Here is a 26,613-nt window from a genome sequence, read left to right on the forward strand (position 1 = left end):
CTCAAAATTACATTGTAATTTAATTCAAGCATTGTTTTTCAAAATTAATTTTAATTAGTTTTTTATGTGTGCAAATTTTAAAGTAAATTAATTTCATTAGTCATTAAATTTAACTTTGTTTAATTAAAAAATATTGAATAATTTAGAATACGGACCTTGATCAAAACTGAATTCACGGCTCACACATGTATTTTCAAAATTTATAAGTTATAAACACTTACATGATTGATTAATATTCTATTTCACAAGGCGTACCTTTCTTATATCATTATGTATCAAAACGCGTTTAAAGTATATTTTTATCTAAATTTGCATTTGATGAAACCTCATATATAATTATCAAAATATCAATTTGTCAAATATAAATATCAAACCTAATTACATCACAAAAGCATTATTTTTATTTATGTATGTATTACTTTATCCTATCAACGCAATGCAATACCAAAAAGGTTAACCTCTTCAATAATACCTCTTCAAACTGTTACCACACTGTTACCACACTTTCATTCTTATTTCAAAATACATACAATTTATTAATTCCCTAAATTTTCACCTTTTCGCCATCACGGCTGATGGCGAAAAAGTTCACGTGAAAAAGTTCATATTTCCGCTCATGAGTGAATTACATGATTCCGTGGAATCGTACACCCAAAGACTTTGATTCTGTCCATGGGGAAATTTTCCAAATTAAGATGTCACCACTTTCTACATACTCGCAGTTCATGATTAATGATACGACTAAAGCTTATTGGTCGTTACGTTAATCATGAACTGTAAGTATGTAGAAAGATAGCGACTTCTCAATTTGGAAAATTTCCCCATGGACAGAATCAAAGTCCTTGGGTGTACAGTCGTGTTCATTATAGTTGCGACACTTTTTCTTCGATGGTTTATGGAATGTAGCCTTGCTCATCGAGCGGCGAACGTAATTGGTTGGATCCACAAGTAAGAACCAATCATGTTCTCAGCTCTTGTTATAGTTGCGTGTTCAGAGACGCATCTAAGAAAAAGTGTCGCAACTATAATGAACATGACTGTACATGGGCTGTGTTCCGATTTAACTGTCAGTACTGGCAATGGTGAAAAATCCGTTCTGTTATTGGTACACAGCGCACTGCGACAGCATCTAGTAACATCAATGACGTCATGAATGGTAGCCATATTGCCACTGTGACTACTGCAGCTTCCAAGGTGAGGTAGCTACAGTGCAATGCTGTTCCGAAATACGATGCTATAGCAGTGCTGGCAGTAATGCAGTAATATTGGAACAGTTGTGACAGTGTACTGTCATGACGTCACATTTACTGCACTGCCAGTAAAAACGGAACACAGCCATGATCGTGCAGGGGGTCAATTCTATATTGGCTGTGTTCCGATATAACTGCCAGTACTGGCAGTGGTGAAAAATCCGTTCCGTTATTGGTACGCAGCGCACTGCGACAGCATCTAGTAACATCAATGACGTCATGAATGGTAGCCATATTGCCACTGTGACTACTGCAGCTTCCAAGGTGAGATAGCTACAGTGCAATATGGCTACTATGCTGTTCCGAAATACGATGCTATAGCAGTGCTGGCAGTAATGCAGTAATATTGGAACAGTTGTGACAGTGTACTGTCATGACGTCACATTTACTGCACTGCCAGTAAAAACGGAACACAGCCATTATTAACCTTGGTGAAAATTACAAAAGTGAATAAATTTACTAAAATATTTGTAATTTCATTGGTCAAAAGCTAGTGAATTTGCTCACTTTTGTAATTTTTACTCAACTTATGTGATACAGAATCGACTCCCTGTTCACGTGAAACTTTTCACTTTTCACGTTTCCGCCCTAGGGGAAATGTTACATGATAGACCCCCAGGAATAGAAAACAAGCCTGTGAAAAGTGAAAAGTTTCACGTGAACTGCACGATCATAAACGACAATTGGTCGTGCTGGACAAAATATAATTCCCTACGCAAATTAATATTTAAACAAAAGAACGGATTTGGATAATTAAAGAAACTAACGGACGGACTCGTATTATGCGCTATGCGCTCGGAGGCTGCGGTCCACTTGAGGGTGCTGTCACATAGGGCATAACTTGCGTAAGCGTAACTTGCCCGACCAATGATATCGTTTTACTGGAACATTAGCTTCCGCCTAGTTACTTTACGCTTTTTACGTTATTATCGTTACGTCGAATCCAATTTCCTGCGTAAGAAACGCTGTGTACATGTAGTAATACATGTATTGGTAACACATGTATTACTTAAATAAGCAGAACAAAATTGAAAGATGGATAATGAAATCAGGGTAAATTAAGAAATAGTTTTATATCAAATTTATTATTTATAATAGCTATTCTGTAATAACATTCTGTCATATCCAACCTTCTTGCGATATGTTGATACAAAAATTTAAGGTTATAGTTGTACATTAATAGATATGTCCGTGTTGCTTGAATTTCTTGCATGTGAAAGGCTTTCTTTTTCTTAAATGCCTAACATATATTTATTTTGTTTTAAATACATAAAGTTTGGAAAATTACAAGTAACAGAAATGTATGCCCGGACAGGTTAGATTCGCACATAGATGATTCACACATGCTAGTGTGCAGAGTATCAGTTCCACATGAGGCGTACTTTCCGAGATGCGTAAATTACAAAAACCAATCGTAAATTTGTTTAGCATTTCTGTTAGAGAGTACAAGAGAAACCTTAATCAGCAATTGGTTGCATTAGATACGCATTTCTTAAAAATCCACGAAATACGCTTCATGTGAAAGAAGGCTTTTAAAATGGCGTAACGTATTTTAGAAGTTACTAGAATACGCAAATTACGCTATGCAAGTTACGCCCCATGTGACGGCACCTTGAAGATTAATGATTGAAATTTGACCAATTAAAACAAGGAAATTTTAACTCTTTTTATTTTGATTAGCCAAAGCTCAATCTTTAATCTTCAATCTTTAATTTTCAATGCCTAGTCTGATACGGGCTTTAGGGCCACTTGCACCAACGCCGATTAACTTATAGCGTTTTTCATTGGGAAAACTAGTGCGCACTGAATGTGCACTTACTGCAGGTAATTGGGTGTTTCCGTTGGCACCGTCATCGCGCGAACTGAAACGTCCAATTGCCAGCGGCGAGTGCACACTCAGTGCGCATTAGTTTTCCCAATGAAAAACGCTATTAATCGCTGATTAGTCTATCGGAATTGACTAATCGCATTTGTCGTTTTTACTTAACGACAAATACGATTGGTCAATTCCGATAGACTAATCAGCGATTAAGTTAATCGGCGTTGGTGCAAGTGGCCCTTAAAATGAAATAGATATATATTTGAAAGTTAGTGAAAACAGGAAGGAACGTTCCAGTGCAGTCTAGTGCAGGAATAGAAAACAAGCCTTAATTCTCCCAAGAAAAAACGCTGTTTGTCGACTCTTTTCTCACTTCTCATATTTTCATTTCACATGAAAATTTTTTCGTAAATACGTGCGATTAGCTATGATAAATGGCAAACCGTCCGTAAATGTTTGTTACTTATGCCCCCTTTCTATCAACCTAAATTGACTATAATGATCTTGGTTTAATTTATATTTAATCACGATTTTAACGTTTCAAAATAAAAAAAGGTAATTAAATTGAGATTAAAAGTAATCTACATTGGTAGAAACAAATTTTAACTTGAAATTTAATCGGGCTTAATTGATCGAGCTCGAGTTCCAGCCTACACGTCCTGTGTTTGCAGCTGCAGTGACTGTCAAGCTGTCAAACGCAACTCAACGCAACTGATGGAACGCGTCATCCGGAAGTGTCGGACTTGAAACGCCAAGACACATGACGCTGAGTGTATACACGTCATTGACGTCATCTAGTGCTCTCTTTCCCTTCCCCTCTCCTCTCTATCCTCACTCCTTTTTCCTCTCCCCCTTCGGTACGTCGCTCTGATTGTACGTATGTATGTACGCGTGCGTCCGTAGTATGTGCAGCAAACAGTGCACGGCAGTGCACGGTGCGTAGTTCGGAATATTATTTGTCTTTCGGTGGCACCAAGTACAAAGGTGCTATCGATTCATAAGCGATTCCTTTTCGACGAACGTTGATTTATAACTCAAGGGGCGTTACGCACCGATATAAGACGTACTTCCGTGCAAACGTGCATCCTTCCTTTTCTATTTCTTTTTTCTCACTTTTTTTTATCGTGTCGCAGCGTCTCACAAGATCACCAATCCATCATCAATCAAGTCTGCAGATAGTATGTATGTACCAGTTTATTGCCGATCACAATGTCGCTTGTTAAATTGTTTACTTTCCAATAGACGGGAGTAAGAAGCTGCGTATCGTTTAGAAAATGTCTCGTCTGCGAGTGCGAGTAATAATAAAAAAAAAAGGATAACCAACGCAATTGTCGTTACGTAAATATATGTAAATGTGACGTAAACGACGCGTCGGGGCTGATTTATGCAATGCTTTGCCAATCGTTTTTTCTAGCTCACGGTTTTTTTCCTTGGGAGACATTGCGTCTTTTATAGCCTTTCGGCTTTTGTGAGATAGTTTGCTGGATTCGTTATCACCATATAACTTCAAGACTTTAATGAATGCGAGAAGAACATTCTGAGTGGTTACAAAGTCTTTACTTGTTCGCAGGTTTTAACTGGATTATGTATCAGCTTTCACTGAATATCTTTGCCACTTTTCAGTTTGTAAATACTACAACATGCCACCCAAGCAGAGGAAAATAGCTATTATGGGCTATAGATCTGTAGGTGAGACATTTCTTGTACATATTCCTTTTTTTTATAAATATGTAATTTGAAACTTCTGTGAAGAGACATTAGCATTAACATTTTTTATATTGTTTTATTTGGTTTGTTTTTGTCAATTGAAAGTCCCCAAAATTTTAAAATGAAATAAATAGAAGAAAGTCACCAATATTAGCCTTCCTCAAGTGACACTCTCTTATTTCTCAGAAACTGAATATTGCACTGTATTAATATAAAAACATGGCCTGCTTAGCTAATTAAAGAAATAAAAATTTATAGTTCATATATTTACAAATATAGCTGTTTCCATATAATATAAAACCAAATTCTTGAAAGTAAAAATAAAATTTTTATGATTTTCTCTTGTAAAGTGCATAATTTAAAATATTTACATAATATAGAGTATTTTATAAACATTTAAATAATATTGATAATATTAAATTGTTTTATATGTTTGTAGCTTCTTAAAACTATTTTGTTTATATTTTCCTCTTTCATATTTTTCTCAGAGTGCTGTTTGGAACATAAAATCACTATGCAGTGTAAAGCTATACACTTTTTAGTAAAAACAGATAACTAAAATCTTAAATTACATAAACAAATGTTTCATAAATTTTAAGATAGGAAAAAAAATGTCAAACACAACAGATCCACGTACACAACAGATACACTAATAAAGTACCAAGAATATAAAATCAGAGGGTTAAATTCTTTTAATTTTATAAACTTTCCTGTTTAATACATAGGAATACATTTTATTACTTAGTTTCTCATTTTATTTTATAGTTAACTTCTTCCTTATGTATCCATGTCTGAATTCTATTATTATTGATTGCTGTGCCAGTTTGGAGCTCAGTTTCTCAGTCTTTTTTTTTTTAATTATGTTGAGGCATTAATTATTAACAAAATATGAAACAGTATTATAAAAATTGCTATACCATCTGATGAAAGACACCTTTCAGTTTATATACATATTTTATAAAGTTTTATTTTTACCTTTGGTTTAAGAAATATTACTCACAAGCAAAGTAGTATGCTAGTATTGACGACTTTCTTCTATACAATTTGGAGAGAAAAAAAGCAAAGTTACTGAATATAAAAAAAGCAAGCAATATAAAACAAAACCTATTTATTCGTATAGTGATTTATATTTGACATTTAACTGTTATATCTATATATTTACTTTAATATCACATTTTTAATTTTTAACAGGTAAATCATCCCTTAGTATACAGTTCGTCGAGGGACAATTTGTAGATTCGTATGATCCTACAATAGAAAATAGTAAGAAGTTATTTATGTCATTTACTAGTTTTTATTTTATATTTTAAGAATCTACAATTTATAGAAATGTAGATCATCCAATGAGCATTATGTTGTTAAAATTTTTCAAGAGCTCATATTTGGAAGTAGGATATCAGACCACATAATTTTGAAGATATAATGATAGCAAGTAATTCTCTAATGTGTCAAAAGGAAAAAAATTTAATTAAATAACATTTAAAACAATTTCAAAAAAATACTAAATCTAATCTAAATCTATAAATTAACATCATAAACAGCTCTTTTAGAAGACAACAATAAATTTTCATATCATTTTGAAAAGATTTTATGAAATATTTAAAAAATCATTACATTAAATAAATTAACTTCAATCTCAATTTAATTTGTTTTACTTTTTTAATTTTAAGAATTAGAAAAAGAAAATAAATTAAATCATGTTTAAAGTTTACCAAGTTTAATCTACATTGGTGTAAAGGACTTTAAATTTGCTCCTTTCTTTAAATCTTTCAACAATGCTCATTAAGTAAGTACTTTTTGAAAGTACTATATATTTTTCATATGTTACAGCATTCACAAAAAATACACGAGTAAATAGTCAAGATTATGAAATCAAGTTAGTAGATACAGCTGGTCAGGATGAATATAGTATATTTCCTACTCAGTATTCGATGGATATCCATGGCTACGTTCTGGTATACAGCATAACCAGTGCAAAAAGTTTTGAGATTGTACAAATTATTTATGAAAAATTACTCGACATCACTGGAAAGCTCCAGTAAGTGCGTTTTTAAATGCTCAATATTCACATACTTCTATTCTTGCTGAATTTACAGATATTGAATATTATTTTTTTTTACAGTGTCCCAATTGTATTAGTAGGCAATAAAACTGACCTATACGTTGATCGTATGATCACGACAGAGCAGGGAAAGCGCTTAGCGAGTTCCTGGAACGCAGCATTCCTAGAAACCAGTGCAAAACAAAATGAGGTATATATGCAGGTACTTTTTCATTCATGAAATAAGTATGTTGCGCACATCTTTCGTTAAATACGTTTTTCTTCAGTCTGTTGCAGATATTTTTCACACACTACTGAAGGAAATCGAAAAGGCCAATGGAAATGTACAAGAAAAGCAGAGTTGCATTATTTGTTGAATTGCTTGAACTGATGGCGTTAACAAAAATGTAAATGTGTAAAATTCGGTAAAAAAAAACCATTGGCATAATACTCTGATACCTTTACAATCCCATTAAGTTAAATACAAGTGTCAAAAGTGTAAAAAGAAAAATGGTGCATGTAAAACAGTTACATACAATTTTTTTCGCCATATACAATGTTATTTATATTTAGTTATGGATATACACATGACACAACAATGGATTATATTATTTACTAATCAATGGTTATTATTTTTACGAAATAATTGATACTTATTTATATTCTGGTTTTCTCAATTTGTGTATTATATAATTAAGACTAATCTAACATATCATTATTTTAATTTATGTCTGATAATGTTCAGGGTACTCAAATAGATGTAACATTATATAATTATTAAGAGAAGTCGACGCTCATAAGTTATAGTTCTAGTTAAGTTATAAGGTTTCTTTCCTTTTTAATGCATTTAAAATAATTTTGTTTTATGAAAAAAAATGGTTATCAAAGGAATTTTAAAATTACAATATTTCTACATAAATATGAATCATATAATGCGTTTTCGTTTATTATAAATATATATAAATTAAAATTTGTTAATACGTTCATTGATTTATTGAATGTGCAGGAAAATAAGGATATAGTGATACCATATATTTTATTATGTAAAAAATTAAAAAGGATGTGCCAATAGCACAGTGTTCCAAAACAGTTACCTATCCAATAATTTATCGTGCTCAATGTTATTTGATTTTGACAATTCAACAAAACTTTTTCATATATTGTATATTCTTTTTTTTGCATAATTTTTAAAAGTAAAAAATACAAACTGTATAAAAATATAATATTGCGATAAAATAATATATATTTATTAATATAAGAAAATAAAATTAAGATTCCTGTAGTGCGATTCTCTACCTCGTTATGTTGTTATGTGTTTATAACGACAAAAAACTGCGTTGCACAGCTTTTCTATCATGTATAATATCTGCGCAACGGCACTGATACTGGGGATCATGGTGGAAGTATAACATGGTGTGCTCAATTTGGCTAAACCACGCCCCTTTTCACGGCAAAGTGTCTCTTATTCCTGAAGGCTGCCAACTGTGAAAAAATGAAATATTTAATGTCGGAAAGTTGCTGAACCTAGATGGTCGCATCTTTGTCACATGTACGAATGCGTGCATTGCGTCTTTTTCTGTCATACCAGCGCCGCCAGCGTCATTGCTCCAATTTCAGCGCCTTTGCTTCATAGCGTCCATAGCGTCCATAATAACAACACGTATTTTTAGGTTATTTTTTAAACTTTATTGTAAAATAAAGTGAAAATGGTACGTTGTGTAGTGAAATCGTGTAAAAATTGCAACGAAACGTGCTTGCCGGCGCAAGTAAGCTTTTTCCGATTTCCGGAAAATGCAGTAATGCGTGAAGGCTGAATTCAGAGAATCGGAGAGAGTTTTATGCCGAAAAATATTAAGAATGGTAAGTCTTATTAAATATTATTAGCCAATTTTTTGTAATGACATTATTTCCATTACAATTTGTATTACACACACACAGGCACACACACAACATTCCAATACTATTCCAATAGAAAATATTGTAAATATTCGTATCTTAATAGAGCAACCTAACCTAACACCAATTACTTGATATACATACTAACCAACAACTTTCTATTTAATTATCTTAACTTTTGCAATAATTTTAAAGAATAGTACATTAAACTGATGCAATATGTTTCAAGATAATTTAAATGTACATATCATGTATACATTTATACATATTGTCGAAATTAAAATAATTTAATAGGAAGTTACATAGCACACATCAAGTGCTTGATGTAAACTAGGACAATTGTTAACTTATTAATTGTTAGTTAACTTAACTATTATTCTGTCATTTGAATTTTCAGCAAATATACGCTTAGCACACTTCACAGAAGATTTGTTTGTGAGAAGTAAGAAGATTTGACCTCCTATGGACATTCGAAGACGGTCGCTTTTGCCGAGTGCAGTTCCAACATTATTGTTACCAAAAACGGAAAATAGGTAAACATGAATAAATAATAATTGATGTATTAATTACTGAAAAATACATTCCTTTTTTTGCATAACATTATCAAAGTAACATTTATGTTTTCTATTTTAGTGACAATGAAAGTAATATGGACTTCAAAGTCATAGCCGAAGATTTTCCGCTTCCCGTCACGAAAATGTACATGCAGTCTTCCGAGTTACTCATCAGCCCTGATGATCCATCGAATATACAGGAATGTATGATAGATGTAGAATCACCAGGGTCGATTTAGAAGGTAAGAACAACATTGAACGATTACTGATGATAGTAATTTGCTATCTTAATGTGCCACGAAATTCTTGGTATATACAATAAACAATAATGTTTTGTTTCATTATTACAGTAATTGAAGGCTGGAGGAAACATATGCAATGTGTCGAACGCCACCAAAAACAAGAAAAAAATGAAAAAAATCAAATAGAACTTTTAGCTCTTAGCTTTTTAACTTTGAAATGTATAAAATAATAAATAATTATGTGTATCTAAAAACTGTATAATATAAGAATTGTGTATAATAAATTATTATATTTATCATGAAACCTGCATAAAAAATAATGACTTATTTCTACACATTTTGTCGGTAGAGATTGTCTTAGTCAGTTCATTCGAAAACAGCAACATATACCTCAAGCATAAAATCAATGAATATTATTTTATTTTATTTAATTTAACTATCTCAACTATTTTTTTCTTTTTATTCTTAATGAAACAATATCTTCAATTTTCAATAATTTCTTATTTACAAAAAATTGATATTCTGTAACAATTTGTGGACTTAATAATTCTATTTATTTCTTGTTTTGGAAAAAATTCTTGTATATCAATGGTTGTTTTTAAAATTTTTAAGAACTTTATTTTTTATTATTAAAATTATCGTAAAATTTATTACGATATTTATATTTGTAGTGTTATTTCAAATATTATTTTATTATTAAATACTATTAATCTTTATATTTTACACAAACTGTTTAATTTTTATTAATTTTTTACAATGAGCGCAGTTAGTCTTTCGTGTCGTGTTGTATTTAATAACATTTATTTACAGCGGTAACTATCTACAAGAAAAGAGACAGAGTGAAAATAGAAAACGTCCGACAAAGACAGTTATATCAGGTGTACAGACTTTAGAAAGTGAAATACTTCAACTTTTCACAGTTGGCAGCCCTCTGGAATAAGAGGCAGAAAAACGACAGAGAGCGCAGATTTTAGAGAAAGAAGGCTGCAAATTGAGCACACCATGCTATCCCTTCCACCATGCTGGGGATCGATCATGAAACTTTTTTCCTAAGGCGGAAACGTGAAAAGTGAAAAATTTCTCCATTAACTTCAATGGTAAAGATTTTCACTTTTCACGTTTCCGTCCTAGGGAAAAAGTTTCATGATCGACCACCTGAATTATCTATCCGTTTGTTTTCTGTTCCTGAACTCTCTAAATAAGTGTACACTTAAAATGAAATAGATAGATGTTTCAATGTTAGCGAAAGCAAGAAGGAACGTTCCAGTGCAGTCTAGTGCAGGAATAGAAAACAAGCCTATAATGAGTTAGAAAACCCCAGCACTGTCGCGGGATTCTGTAACATCTTAGCGACAATTCGGTATCGTTGCGCAGATATTATACACGGTAGAAAAGCTGCGCAACGACACATAACGATATCCCCAACTGTCGTTAAAAATTACAGAATCCCGCTACTGTAGGCGTATTCTATAACCAGTGTTGCCAATTCATTGAGAGCTTTTCGGGGTGCGCACGATTGGACACCACCACTCACAGCGGCCTAGAGTTTTTCTGTTGGATTGATTAGATAAGTCAAGATGATTGGGTGTCCAATCGTGCTGTGTCCAAAAGAGTGTTACCCGAGCTTTTCCTACCGAGACACGTCTGAAATCCTACGCGCAAACTTCAAATCCTACTAGAATTTTAATTTATCTATAAAAATGTTTTTTAATTAAATTAATAAAAAAATTTATTAAAATTTTAATATATTTAAGAGAATATTAAATATGTATATATTAAAATTATATGTATTATTGTTATTATTTTTTGTTACACGTTTAAGGAACAATAACATGTAAGGAATAATTTAAAAGGAACAAAAAGAATTTATTAACACTTTATTAATATATACAGGGTGTTTCAGACCACCCGTACACCCCTTTTCTCTTTGCAGGACCAATCAAAAATATGTTCAGACGAAAGTTGTAGGGTTTCAAAAGATCTATTCAATGATCTTATCAGTTTGACCTTGGATGGCGTCGCCAAGGTCAGATCGAAATCACATTAAGTTTTTTAAATGGAACACCCTATTTTTGATTCCAGAATCTAATAGCTGGTGTCAAGACCTTTCCAAAACACTATAAGAATGTTTATTTTCGTTGACTACTTTCCGAGTTGTGCGGCTTGAAAGTTACACTACCGCCAGCATCAGCATTACTCAAGATGTACCATGTGGTGGTTACTTAGTCGGATTTAATCTTGTGTGTGGGTGTGTGCATACGTGCAGGCGTATGTGTATGGGGGAGGAAAAGGGGAGTCAAAGTTTTATGTACTCTTCTTTTGTTTATTAACTGGATTGATTATGTTTGATGATCAATCATGTCCAGATTGACTGTATGCATTTTCCCGTGCTTAGCATTATCCAGAATGAACGACGTGGACGTGACAAGAATTTCATCCCATGGGGTGCTTGATTCACGTGAGTCCCCTTGCCTCTCACGTTTGTGGTGCTTGATTCACGTGAGTCCCCTTGCCTCTCACGTTTGGGGTGCTTGATTCACGTGAGTCCCCTTGCCTCTCACGTTTGGGGTGCTTGATTCACGTGAGTCTCCTTGCCTCTCACGTTTGGGGTGCTTGATTCACGTGAGTCCCCTTGCCTCTCACGTTTGGGGTGCTTGATTCACGTGAGTCCCCTTGCCTCTCACGTTTGGGGTGCTTGATTCACGTGAGTCCCCTTGCCTCTCACGTTTGGGGTGCTTGATTCACGTGAGTCCCCTTGCCTCTCACGTTCGGGAATGAATGAGTGTATGTTTTGTTAAGCGACTAAATGTTCAAAGTGAGCACCATTCTCTGCGATGCAAGCATCAACTCTATTTTGAAAATCATTGGTTGCTCGAAGAATTTCCTCGGCACGTAAGGATCGAATTGCTTCACTTATTCTACGAATCATATTATCCCTCGTAGTCGGACGTTCATGATAGACCAAATTTTTTATCCTTCCCCAGAAATAATAATCAAGGACGGTGAGATCTGGTGATCGGGGTGGATAATTGATTGGACCGTATTTGCCTATCCACTTGTCGGGGAACATAGTATTTAATGCCGCACGAGCAACTCTCGATGTATGAGACGGACATGCATCTTGTTGGAACCACATGTTCAGGCGCAATTGCAGAGGAATATTTTCTAGTAAGACAGGAAGATCTGTCATTATCAAGGCGGAATATCTATCACCGTTTAGATTTTCGTCAAAGAAAACAGGACCTATGATTTGACTTCCAATAATTCCACACCAAACATTGACTTTCCAAATGGTTTGATGATCTACTTCTCTCAACCAGTGAGGATTATTTTGTGCCCAATAACGAGAGTTCCAAGTATTAACAGATCCATCACTTTTAAGTGTACATTCGTCAGAAAATAAAATTTTCAAGTGGAAATCAAGTGGTTGCTGTCTTATAAATTTGCAAAATACAAGTCTCTGTCTAATATCGTTATAATTCAACGCTTGATGAACAGACATTCTGTGAAATTTGTTATTTTTTAGAATGCGCCAAACACTGATTTTACTAACACCAGAATCTTGTTCTCGTCGTCTTAAAGAATCATAAGAGTTCAATTCTGTCGATGCAAGAATTTCCACTGTTCTTTCATCCATAATCGGACGACGAATTTGTGTACCTTTGTTATGTTGAGGCTGAACGACACCTTTAATTTTGATTCGTTTAGCCAAACGTGAAAAAACATTTCGCGAGTGAGGAGTCCGATCAGGATAACGTTCCCGCCACAATCTTTCCGCTGCAATGAATGTACCTCGACACTCACCTAAAATTAGCAGCATATCATATGCTTCTTCATTGGAATAGGACATGGCTAAATAAACCTAGACTAATAAAGAGGGTCGGATTTTTGTTGCGCGATTGATACTGATATGACAGTTATTGAAGACGTAGGTGACAAGTTTGAGAGAGTTATTGTCACTCGTGTTGAGTTGAGTCACAATAGCGTTGTGGTGAATACATCTCTACTACATCCTATGCAAATAACAATATGTATAAAATCACGAGTTAGACATCGTTACGCAGAAAGCCGCTCTCGTTATTGCTCGTGTGCTACCGTTAAAGTAATAATGTAATTACATAATATTATGGCATACATATGTATGTGACTATCTACGGTCGCGACAGCTAACTTTCACGATTTTTCATGATCTGTTTTTGTTGGCCCGGCTCGCGTGTTTACTTTCTTTGTGTCGGCTGCACGGCTTTCTGCGTAACGCGTGATTTTATATTGTTATTTACATGGTGTTGGCGGTAGTGTAACTTTCAAGCCGCACAACTCGGAAAGTAGTCAACGAAAATAAACTTTCTTGTAGTGTTTTGGAAAGGTCTTGACACCAGCTATTAGATTCTGGAATCAAAAATAGGGTGTTTCATTTAAAAAACTTAATGTGATTTCGATCTGACCTTGGCGACGCCATCCAAGGTCAAAGTGATAAGATCATTGAATAGATCTTTTGAAACCCTACAACTTTCGTTTGAACATATTTTTGATTGGTCCTAATCCTGCGAAGAGAAAAGGGGTGTACGGGTGGTCTGAAACACCCTGTATATATACACGCCTCTCTATTCGAATACTGTACACAAAAAAATGTATATATATATATTTATTGTACCATTCAGCTTTCGCCAGGAAGTGGGACTTGGTTTACATAAAATCCTTAAATCCATTCATCCTTCCACACTTTCCCTACTCTCTCTCTACCCTACTTCATACATTTCTTCCGCCATGTTTTTGTCTCTTTATGCGCATGTGTCTACTTTATATAAATTCTCTTATACAGGGTGTTTCAGACCACCCGTACACCCCTTTTCTCTTCGCAGAATTAGGACCAATCAAAAATATGTTCAGACGAAAGTTGTAGGGTTTCAAAAGATCTATTCAATGATCTTATCAGTTTGACCTTGGATGGCGTCGCCAAGGTCAGATCGAAATCACATTAAGTTTTTTAAATGAAACACCCTATTTTTGATTCCAGAATCTAATAGCTGGTGTCAAGACCTTTCCAAAACACTACAAGAAAGTTTATTTTCGTTGACTACTTTCCGAGTTGTGCGACTTGAAAGTTACACTACCGCCAACACCATGTAAATAACAATATAAAATCACGCGTTACGCAGAAAGCTGTGCAGCCGACACAAAGAAAGTAAACACGCGAGCCGGGCCAACAAAAACAGATCATGAAAAATCGTGAAAGTTAGCTGTCGCGACCGTAGATAGTCACATACATATGTATGCCATAATATTATGTAATTACATTATTACTTTAACGGTAGCACACGAGCAATAACGAGCGCGGCTTTCTGCGTAACGATGTCTAACTCGTGATTTTATACATATTGTTATTTGCATAGGATGTAGTAGAGATGTATTCACCACAACGCTATTGTGACTCAACTCAACACGAGTGACAATAACTCTCTCAAACTTGTCACCTACGTCTTCAATAACCGTCATATCAGTATCAATCGCGCAACAAAAATCCGACCCTCTTTATTAGTCTAGGTTTATTTAGCCATGTCCTATTCCAATGAAGAAGCATATGATATGCTGCTAATTTTAGGTGAGTGTCGAGGTACATTCATTGCAGCGGAAAGATTGTGGCGGGAACGTTATCCTGATCGGACTCCTCATTCGCGAAATGTTTTTTCACGTTTGGCTAAACGAATCAAAATTAAAGGTGTCGTTCAGCCTCAACATAACAAAGGTACACAAATTCGTCGTCCGATTATGGATGAAAGAACAGTGGAAATTCTTGCATCGACAGAATTGAACCCTTATGATTCTTTAAGACGACGAGAACAAGATTCTGGTGTTAGTAAAATCAGTGTTTGGCGCATTCTAAAAAATAACAAATTTCACCCTTACAGAATGTCTGTTCATCAAGCGTTGAATTATAACGATATTAGACAGAGACTTGTATTTTGCAACTTTATAAGACAGCAACCACTTGATTTCTACTTGAAAATTTTATTTTCTGACGAATGTACACTTAAAAGTGATGGATCTGTTAATACTTGGAACTCTCGTTATTGGGCACAAAATAATCCTCACTGGTTGAGAGAAGTAGATCATCAAACCATTTGGAAAGTCAATGTTTGGTGTGGAATTATTGGAAGTCAAATCATAGGTCCTGTTTTCTTTGACGAAAATCTAAACGGTGATAGATATTCCGCCTTAATAATGACAGATCTTCCTGTCTTACTAGAAAATATTCCTCTGCAATTGCGCCTGAACATGTGGTTCCAACAAGATGCATGTCCGTCTCATACATCGAGAGTTGCTCGTGCGGCATTAAATACTATGTTCCCCGACAAGTGGATAGGCAAATACGGTCCAATCAATTATCCACCCCGATCACCAGATCTCACCGTCCTTGATTATTATTTCTGGGGAAGGATAAAAAACTTGGTCTATCATGAACGTCCGACTACGAGGGATAATATGATTCGTAGAATAAGTGAAGCAATTCGATCCTTACGTGCCGAGGAAATTCTTCGAGCAACCAATGATTTTCAAAATAGAGTTGATGCTTGCATCGCAGAGAATGGTGCTCACTTTGAACATTTAGTCGCTTAACAAAACATACACTCATTCATTCCCGAACGTGAGAGGCAAGGGGACTCACGTGAATCAAGCACCCCAATGGGATGAAATTCTCGTCACGTCCACGTCGTTCATTCTGGATAATGCTAAGCACGGGAAAATGCATACAGTCAATCTGGACATGATTGATCATCAAACATAATCAATCCAGTTAATAAACAAAAGCAGAGTACATAAAACTTTGACTCCCCTTTTCCTCCCCCATACACATACGCATGCACGTATGCACACACCCACACACAAGATTAAATCCGACTAAGTAACCACCACATGGTACATCTTGAGTAATGCTGATGCTGGCGGTAGTGTAACTTTCAAGCCGCACAACTCGGAAAGTAGTCAACGAAAATAAACATTCTTATAGTGTTTTGGAAAGGTCTTGACACCAGCTATTAGATTCTGGAATCAAAAATAGGGTGTTCCATTTAAAAAACTTAATGTTATTTCGATCTGACCTTGGCGACGCCATCCAAGGTCAAACTGATAAGATCATTGAATAGATCTTTTGAAAGCCTACAACTTTCGTCTGAACATATTTTTGATTGGTCCTAATCCTGCGAAGAGAAAAGGGGTGTACGGGTGGTCTGAAACACCCTGTATATATACACGCCTCTCTATTCGAATACTGTACACAAAAAAAAAAACAGGTAGCATAGAATACATATTGAACTAAGAAATAGATAACAAATACATAACATAACAATTACATAAATACATAGAACATGTCACAAACATAACGCCCGTCCAATATACCTATCGACACCCCTCCCCTTACTTCTCCCTTTTCTCTTCTGCCATTCTGCTTTTATACTTTTCCTTTTCCCTCCAAAATTTAACTAGCACCTTCTCTTTCCTTTCATCTAAACTATCGTTTTCTAACGTACTTATCCTTTCCTCTACACTTTCTCCTAACTCCTTAAACCAGTCTTTTGTTATTTCGCATTCTCCCGTAAAATGCGCTAAACTATCTTTCCCTATCTCGCAGAATACGCAATTTCTTTCTTCCTCTTTTAACCAATATTTATTCTCTACCTCCATATTCCCACATCTCAATCTCATCAACGCTCTTATTCCTTCCCCATTTTTCCTTTTCCTCACTTCGCTTTCCTCCAAGTAACAAGGTATCCTGCTCCTATCCATGAATATTTTATATCTCTTATTATATTTAGCCTCTCTAATTCTACGCTCCTCCTCCTGTCGTTGTACATCCCTCTCTCTTTCCCTCAGTTCCTTAATTAAATCCCTCTCTATCCCTGGCATACCATCTATCGCTACAATCCCCCAACCATTTCTATTATAATATTTTTCCCTCTCTCTTCCATATAAATCTTTCCATCCATCCTTCTTTTTTTCCAACCAGCACACTTTTACCCATCTCTCCTCTCCCATCTCTTCAATCTTTTCTTCATATCTTCTCGCTCTAATACCCCATTCTACTTTTCGCTTGTCCAACCCTAATTCTCGCGTAATCAAATATCTTGGTGTACAGAAATCTATTTTGAACATCCATCTTATATAATCTAGTGAAATCTTCTCTAGTTCCTTTCTTTCCTCCCACCCCCATAATTCTACCCCATAGGACATTACACTCTCTACCAAATACTTAAACAACATCCATCTCCTTATGAAATCCTCCCTACAGATCCTTTCTCCTAATCCCCATACCATATTAACTGCCAATCTTCCTTTTCTCCTTAATTCCTTTATATGATAATCATAATCTCCTCTCCTATTAAAATTGAAACCAAGATATTTGAATGTTTGCACCTCCTCGATTTCTTTCTTTCCCCATTCCCATTTCCTTTTCTTTTCCCTTCCATCTTTATTGAACACCATCATTTTCGATTTATTTGTATTCAGCTTTAAATTCCTCTCTTTTAAAAACCCTCCTAAAGTTCCCATCATGTCACTCGGGTGACACTCTTTTGGACACAGTACAATTGGACACCAACCAATCATCTTGATTTATCTAACCAAACCAACGGAAAAACTCTAGGCATTGGCCGCTGTGAGTGGTGGTGTCCAATCGTGCGGTGTCCAATCGTGCGCACTCCATGTCACTCATAGCCTCCCTATTTTTCGCTAGTAATACTAAATCGTCCGCATACGCCAACATCCATACTCTATCTTTCCCTAGCTTCAGTCCCCCTATTCCTCTTTTCTCGAACCATTCATCCAAATCCTCAATATACAAATTAAAAAGCGTCGGACTCAGAACACGCCCCTGCCTTACACCTTTCTTTGTCTTGAACTCCTCCGATAATCCTTCCTTCGTCCTAATTGCTGCTCTTGTGTCTCTATAAATTTCCTTCAACCTCTCTATTAACCCTCCATTGATGTTTTTCTTCTCCAAAGTTTCCCATAGTTTCTTTCTGTTCACATTATCAAAAGCCGAGCTCAGATCGGCGAAAAAGGCATACACATTTTTCCCTTTTTCCCCTGCTTTTCTCTCTCTCTGAATCAGGTGACTGAGAACAAAAATATTGTCCGTGGTCCTTCTACCCTTCCTAAAGCCACCTTGGCTCTCAGGCACTAAGGTCCCACGCTCAATCTCCTCCTCCAGTCTTTTCCTCAGAACTTCCGCGTAAATCTTATACGCCGTACATAGCAACGATATTCCTCTATAATTCTCCATTTTCTCAGTGTCTCCTTTCTTATATATCGTTGCTATGACACTTTTTTTCCAGTCCTCCGGAATTCCGCTGCCTTTCCATATACACGTCAGCAAATCCGCTAACCTTCTCTTCACTTTTCTTCCTCCATATTTCCACGCCTCCATTGGAATTCCGTCGAACCCTGCTGCCTTTCCTTTCTTCAATCTCTTTACTGCTCTCTCTATCTCCTCTATCTTCAGTCCCTGTTCTGCTTGTTCCATCTCCTCAAACTTCCTCACCTCGCTTTCCCTCTCCTCTTCTACTTCTTCTCCTCTGAGCAGTTCTTTGAAATGCTCCTTCCAGCTGTCCTTACTTATCGTGTTTTCCATCCAGTTGCTCTTCCCTCTCTTCTTATTGATCACCTTCCACACTTCAGCCTCATTTTTCAATTTCTTGAACTCCTTTTCTTCTCTCTCCTTCCATTTCTTCTTCTTCTCCTCCATATGCTCCTTAAATCTCCTTCTTTCTTCCAAGAATCTTTCTCTACTCGACTTCCCTAATCTCCAGCCTTTGTATAGTCTGTGTACTGTCCTTTTCTTCCTCGTGCAGCTCCTATCCCACCATTCCTTGTATCCTAGTTTCCTCTTTCTTCTTCTTCTTCTTCTTACTCTTATCATTGCATTTTTTACCAAATCTTTTAACGCCTTCCATTTTTCTTCTATTGTGTTTTCATTTATCTCCTCTGCGTCTTCTCCTTCTGTTCTTTCCTTATATAAAACTATGTCCTCCTCCTTCCATCTGTAGCTCCATTCCTCTTCTTCTCTCCTCTCTTCTCCTCCTTCATACATCTCTTTTCCTCTGTCTTCCAGTATTTCCAACACCAGAGGCATGTGATCCGAGTCCGGCCGCCCTACAACCTTAAAACTATTTACAATTTCCATACAATAATCGTTCGCAATTACATAATCAATCGTAGAGCTGCCCTTTTCTCCTATATAAGTGTATTCGCCTTCCTTATCTCCTATCATTGTCCCATTCATAATATGCCCACCTATTTCCCCCACTAAATCTACTAGTTCTCTGCCCCTGCTGTTAATTACCTTATCTTTATTTTTCCTTACGACATTCCATCCTTCTTCGTCATTACCTCCTTCTAAACCAATCCTTGCGTTAAAATCCCCTCCTACCACTATATACTCCTCTTTATTCTCTTCTACCACTTTTTCTATTATCCTTCTTATCGTTTCCCAATTTCTTGTGACATAAACTGCTACTATTAAATAATCTTTCTCACCTTCCTCCCCCTTGATTTTTATTACAATTACCCCATCCTCCTCCTCCCATTCTAAATTTAAATTATCTTTTTTCCAGTCTTTCCTTATCCCTACAATAAATCCCCCCATTGCTCTACCTTTCTTTTTTACCCTTTTTGCGTAACTACACATCCACCTGTGCGTCGTCGGTAACTTTCCCTTAATTTTCTCCCACCCCTTTTCTTCTACCCAAGTTTCAATTAAACAGACATACTCCATGTCCCCTACAAATTTCCAAAATTCCATATCTTGCCTCCATATTCCTGCTATGTTCCAAAACATAAAACTTTTGATATCCCTTTTATTCCTCTCTGCTTTCCCCCCTTCCCCTTCTTGGCTTACTCAAAATTTGTACTATTTTTCCTCTCCCATTCCCTCCCCCCTTCCTCTCTCGCTACCCTATCTTTATCTATCTCTTCCTCTATCTCACCCCAGCTTCTCCAAGTATTTCCTATTTTGACTCTCCCCGTTCCTACCTTCACCTCCACCCCCTTCCCTCTTTGCTCCCTTTTCCATTTATGTATTCTCTCCTGTATCTTTCTCTCTTCCCACGATAAATCATTTTCTATATATATCTTTCCTCCTCTTAGCTTACTCTTATTTGCCATAATTTCCCACTTTTTATCCTCCCCCTCTAACTTTGCTATTACTACTGCCTTGTTAATTCTACACATCTTTATCTTACACTCTATTCCTAGTTCTTTCTCTATAAACTTTTCCACCCATGTTACCTTGTTCCCCTCCACCTCTTTTATCTTATCTCCTAAACCTTTAATTACGAAGTTCCGCCTTTCCTCTCTCTCCTTCTCAGTCACCCATTTCCTTACTTTACTAACCTCTCTTTCGCTTAGCCTACTACATTCGCTTCCCCGCGTCCTCCAGCTTCCTCCGCTCCTAGAACTTCCCTCCTCCCCTTCCCCGCTCCTCGAACCGTTCAACTCCCCTTCATTCATCGACTCCTTTATATTTGCCGTCTGTCTCTCTACGCTATCTAATCTTTCCTTCATATTCTTAAACCTTTCTTCCCATTCCCTTTCTCTAACTCTAGCTCTTTCCACCGACTCACGTAATTTCTTCACCTCTTCCTTTAATTCTTTAACCTCTCTTAGCCATACTCCTTTAAATTCTTTCCAATCGCTCTTCGCCTCCTCTGCCCCCGTCATCTTAAAAGTAACCTTCTTACCGCTCGCGTTATTCTCCGTCACTAACTTTCTTTGTCTTAAGTCCTTACTTCCTACCTTACCGGCCTCATTTCCAGCTCCCGCCTTTCCCGGTGCCATAACCTCAACTCTGAGCCTTCCTACAATTCGCTGTATCTCCTCTAAACTATACTTCTCCACTCTCCCTCCAATTTCCCTTCCTCCTTCTATTCACCTCTCCACGTACTCACTCCCCTACCTTTCCCCTCACGCTTATTCTACTAATTGCTTTATGCTAAATCACACGCTCACGCTTCTCCGTCCATTCACTCATGCGCCCTCTAACCAAGTCCAACACTTTATTAATATTTTCAAATGTATAAAATATTTATTAAAATTTTTTATAATTTTCATTAACAGTTGAATTTTTTTTATATTGATTTACATTGAGACCGGGGCTAATGGCGATCTCGTTTAAGGGTTTCTTTCACCATTTTCTGTTGTAAACTTTCGGTTAACAATATAGGTATAGTTTTATGACTGCTTTTTAAATACACGCTACCAGCGCTATTACGTCATTTACTATGTTTATACGGCCCGTTTTACGTCAAAATTATAACATCGGCCAATCATAAGTATTCCTCTGAAGAATGGAAAGATTATGATTGGCTAGTTTCATAACATTGATGTTATAACTTCAGCGTAAATCAAACCGTGTAAACGTAATCATTGATCGCGTTTAGCAGACAAAGCAAGCTAGTGAACGCTCAGTGATTCTTCATTATGATTGGTTTAAATCTAATGGCAAGAACCAATTATATTAAAGAATCATTGAATGCTACTAAACCATTTTTCTGAACGCGCTCAATGATGTAATAGGGTGACACTCTTTTGGACACAGTACAATTGGACACCAACCAATCATCTTGACTTATCTAACCAAACCAACGGAAAAACTCTAGGCATTGGCCGCTGTGAGTGGTGGTGTACAATCGTGCGCACTCCGATGTAATAGCGTTAATGGCGCGTAGTTTGAAACAGATTTGAGCCTAAAAAACAGTAGGATTTTGTTCTCTTTCCTCCCATCATTGAAACAAAGAACTACTAGCTTTCCTACTAACTACTGTCAACGTAATTCTCCTACATTCGTAAATTTAAAACTACTAGAGTTAGTGGGTGTTTACTATGGGTGTTTACGATAACTAATCGGATCTCGGATTGGATTGAACAATGGTACTCAACGTAGGTATAGAAAATTTCCCTAGGCTAATCGGATTGACGATTGCTGTCTCAAATGTAATCCGATTGATGACGAAAGCGTGGAGACCGAGAAGCATGCTTGAAAAGTAAGTCTCTTTATTTTTTTAAATAATAACACAAAAAATCAAAGATAAAGTTAAAAAGAATGATTTGAATTTAGATTTATTGTAATTTTTTTTGTCTAAACACTGGATTTCGTTTAAATTTCTGTTTGTAAAAATTAATTAATCTATTCTAAAGTTTGTGGTTATATCGGAAACAAATCAAAATTAATAAAAAATTATTAATTATTAGGTACATATTAAAGCATATAATATTTCAAGTATATCATATAAAATTCCTGTTTATTATAAACTTAGTAAAAATAACTTTGAAATTATTTAACTACATTATACATTAATCAATATTGATTTATATGTTAAAAATCAATAATGTCTCTGCAAACGTTTTTTTTATTCTTTTCCAGATCGTAAATAAACTTCAACTCCAAGAATAAATAAAAATTACTGGAAAATGGATTGACATGAAAAAGGCATTATTGAACAATATCAATTTGTGCTAACTTAAAATTTGTAAAATCTGCTATTCTTTGTTAGTTGTTCATTAGAGAGTAATAATATAAGAACGGAATATACATAAATAAAATTAATATAATTGTATGCATATATGATGCGTATATTATTACTCTCTAATAAACAACTAATAAAGAAAAGTAGATTTTACAAATTTTAAGTTAGCACAAATTGATATTGTTCAATAATGCCCTCTTCATATAAATACATTTTTCAGTAATTTTTATTTATTCAAGGAATTGAAGTTTATTTACGATCTGGAAAAGAATAAAAAGAACATTTTTAGAAACATTATTGATTTTTAACATATAAATTAATATTGATTAATGTGTAATGTAGTTGAATGATTTCAAAGTTATTTTTACTAAGTTTATAATAAACAGGAATTTTATATGATGTGCTTAAAATATTATATGCTTTAATTTGTACCTAACAATTAATAATTGTTTTATTAATTTTGATTTGTTTCCGATATAACCACAAACTTTAGGATAGATTAATTAATTTTTACAAATAGAAATTTAAACGAAATTTAGTGTTTAGACAAAAAATATTACAATAAATCTAAATTCAAATCATTCTTTTTAACTTTATCTTTGATTTTTTGTGTGATTATTTAAAAAAATAAAGAGACTTACTTTTCAAGCATGCTTCTGCGTCTCCACGCTTCGTCATCAATCGGATCACATTTGAGACAGAGATCGTCAATCCGATTAGCCTAGGGAAATTTTCTATACTTACGTTGAGTACCATTGTTCAATCCAATCCGAGATCCGATTAATTATCGTAAACACCCTATAACTAATCGGATCTCGGATTGGATTGAACAATGGTACTCAATGTAAGTATAGAAAATTTCCCTAGGCTAATTGGATTGACGATTGCTGTCTCAAATGTAATCCGATTGATGACGAAAGCGTGGAGACCGAGAAGCATGCTTGAAAAGTAAGTCTCTTTATTTTTTTAAATAATAACACAAAAAATCAAAGATTAAGTTAAAAAGAATGATTTGAATTTAGATTTATTGTAATTTTTTTTGTCTAAACACTGGATTTCGTTTAAATTTCTGTTTGTAAAAATTAATTAATCTATTCTAAAGTTTGTGGTTATATCGGAAACAAATCAAAATTAATAAAACAATTATTAATTATTAGGTACATATTAAAGCATATAATATTTCAAGCATATCATATAGAATTCCTGTTTATTATAAACTTAGTAAACATAACTTTGAAATTATTCAACTACATTATACATTAATCAATATTAATTTATATGTTAAAAATCAATAATGTTTCTAAAAATGTTCTTTTTATTCTTTTCCAGATCGTAAATAAACTTCAATTCCATGAATAAATAAAAATTACTGGAAAATGGATTTATATGAAGAGGGCATTATTGAACAATATGAATTTGTGCTAACTTAAAATTTGTAAAATCTACTTTTCTTTATTAGTTGTTTATTAGAGAGTAATAATATAAAAATGTAATATACGCATCATATATGCATACAATTATTTTAATTTTATTTATGTATATTCCGTTCTTATATTATTACTCTCTAATGAACAACTAACAAAGAATAGCAGATTTTCCAAATTTTAAGTTAGCACAAATTGATAATGTTCAATAATGCCCTTTTCATGTCAATCCATTTTCCAGTAATTTTTATTTATTCTTGGAGTTGAAATTTATTTACGATCTGGAAAAGAATAAAAAAAACATTTTCAGATACATTATTGATTTTTAACATATAAATTAATATTGATTAATGTATAATGTAGTTGAATAATTTCAAAGTTATTTTTACTGAGTTTATAATAAACAGGAATTCTATCCCACATAGCACGTAATATTGCAGTGATATCATAGCAATATCACTTTTACATTGCAATATTACAAATGAAATATTGCAGAAATATCACGAAATATTACTGTGATATCACAGTAATATCAAAATGTCCGCGAAAACGCATCACAGTAATATTACTGTGATATTTCATAGTAATATTACTGTGATATTTCACAATATTTCTGTGATGTTTATGTGATATTTAAATAATTTTGCAAGAAATTAAATAAATAAATTATTTCAATTTATTTTATTTTTATTCTTAATATTATTTTCATATTGTTACATGTAATATATATTAAACATAAAAAAAATAATTATATTTATTAAAACAGAATACAATAATGTAAACGTAATAAATGTTTAATTTACAAAAAAAATCTCTTGCATCCTTTTTCATTTTTGTTAAAAAAGATTCAATTTGAATTATAATTTTAATTTATGTTCAAGATTAAATAACAATACAAAATATTATTTACATGTAAAAATATAAAATTTTATACGGAACAGCGTTCCACACGTACCCCTTAAAAAAAATTGATAAACTTGTTTCAATAAACTGATTACTGATCAGTAACTGACTAAATATAATCAGTTACTAATCAGTAATCAGTTTATTGAAACAAGTTTATCAACTTTTTTTTCAGGGGACGTTACATTGGGAAAAAAATTAGAACAAGTATTCGTTTCCAAATTACAACAAGCAACGATTTTCTTTAAATTCTCACTGAAGTGTGAGCTAGTGAGTCGTGGTGAGCCGGCCCGGTCGGCCGCAGTGGCATCTAGATATAACACCTGTGGCTGTACTTGACTCACGAGAAGGTCTCCAGCGGCGCGGCCACCTAGCGGTGGTGCCAGCACTCACTTGTTTGCGTGGAGTCTTATACACACGGCGGGACCGCATAGCGGCTGTGCACGCGCTCACTTGTTTCGTCGTATGTTGTGACGGTCGGTGACCGAGCCGCAACATTATATACATACATATAATTAATGAACATTGTAAAATACCAATTAATGATAAAATGTATATAATCATATTTTTTAATAAAGTTGAAAAAAAAGTGAAATCTAAAGAAAAATTTGTTGGAAATTTAATATTTTAATTAACTTGAAAAACCTTTTACTGTGGTGTATAATAGTCTAATCAATATTAATGAATAAACTATTTCACAAAATAATGTACCGATCAGTAAATATTAAATGACGTAAAAATGTATATTTTTTTAAAAACTTCTAAATATACTTTGAAATATTTATTGCCAAGTGAATAATAAATGTGTATTAACAAAACTTTTTGTAAACATTTTTTTTTTAAATTCCTCATGATAAAAATTTTTAAAAATTAAAATCAATTTTGTGCTCCTGTAAAAATTATAAATGGCAATAAGACAAATACAAAGGTTTTTTTGTAATTTTTTAATAAAATCAGTATTGATCGAGTTGTAAAGCAATAATTAAATTGATAGATTACATAGAAGAGCGTACATTATAGTTTATACATATATACAGTTTAAGAAATAAACTAAGTAAATATCTAAACTAATAATAAAGTTAATTAATTTTTTTTCTTAACATTTACTTTTATTCCACGAAAGGGTAAAGACATAATTATTTTATTTGTAAGTTGATTTCTTCTATAGAATACCAAAATTACCAAGAATATTAAGGATACTAAAAATATCGAAATTAATCAAAGAGATACTGACGTTGCATTAATAAGACATAATAA

At 34.3% G+C, this 26,613-nt stretch overlaps 1 protein-coding gene across 5 annotated transcripts; it reads left to right on the plus strand.

Annotated features, from left to right (window-relative positions):
- Positions 1-3,357: 3,357 nt before the first annotated feature.
- On the plus strand, positions 3,358-7,888 carry LOC105201599 (GTP-binding protein Rheb homolog). Of its 5 annotated transcripts, none has more exons than XM_026141468.2 (7): positions 3,358-3,624; positions 3,741-4,251; positions 4,693-4,758; positions 5,968-6,039; positions 6,607-6,814; positions 6,899-7,040; positions 7,105-7,888. In XM_026141468.2, exons 3-7 carry the CDS (start codon positions 4,710-4,712, stop codon positions 7,192-7,194), a joined length of 561 nt encoding a protein of 186 aa, XP_025997253.1. In that variant the 5' UTR covers positions 3,358-3,624; positions 3,741-4,251; positions 4,693-4,709; the 3' UTR covers positions 7,195-7,888. The 5 variants fall into 5 exon arrangements, with proteins under 5 accessions (XP_025997253.1, XP_025997252.1, XP_025997250.1 ...); XM_026141467.2 differs by having other exon boundaries at positions 3,359-3,624; positions 3,741-4,247; positions 4,640-4,758; XM_026141465.2 differs by having other exon boundaries at positions 3,360-3,624; positions 4,640-4,758.
- Positions 7,889-26,613: the final 18,725 nt, after the last annotated feature.

This window comes from Solenopsis invicta, chromosome 9 (assembly GCF_016802725.1).
Source record: "Solenopsis invicta isolate M01_SB chromosome 9, UNIL_Sinv_3.0, whole genome shotgun sequence".
Taxonomy (NCBI): domain Eukaryota; kingdom Metazoa; phylum Arthropoda; class Insecta; order Hymenoptera; family Formicidae; genus Solenopsis; species Solenopsis invicta.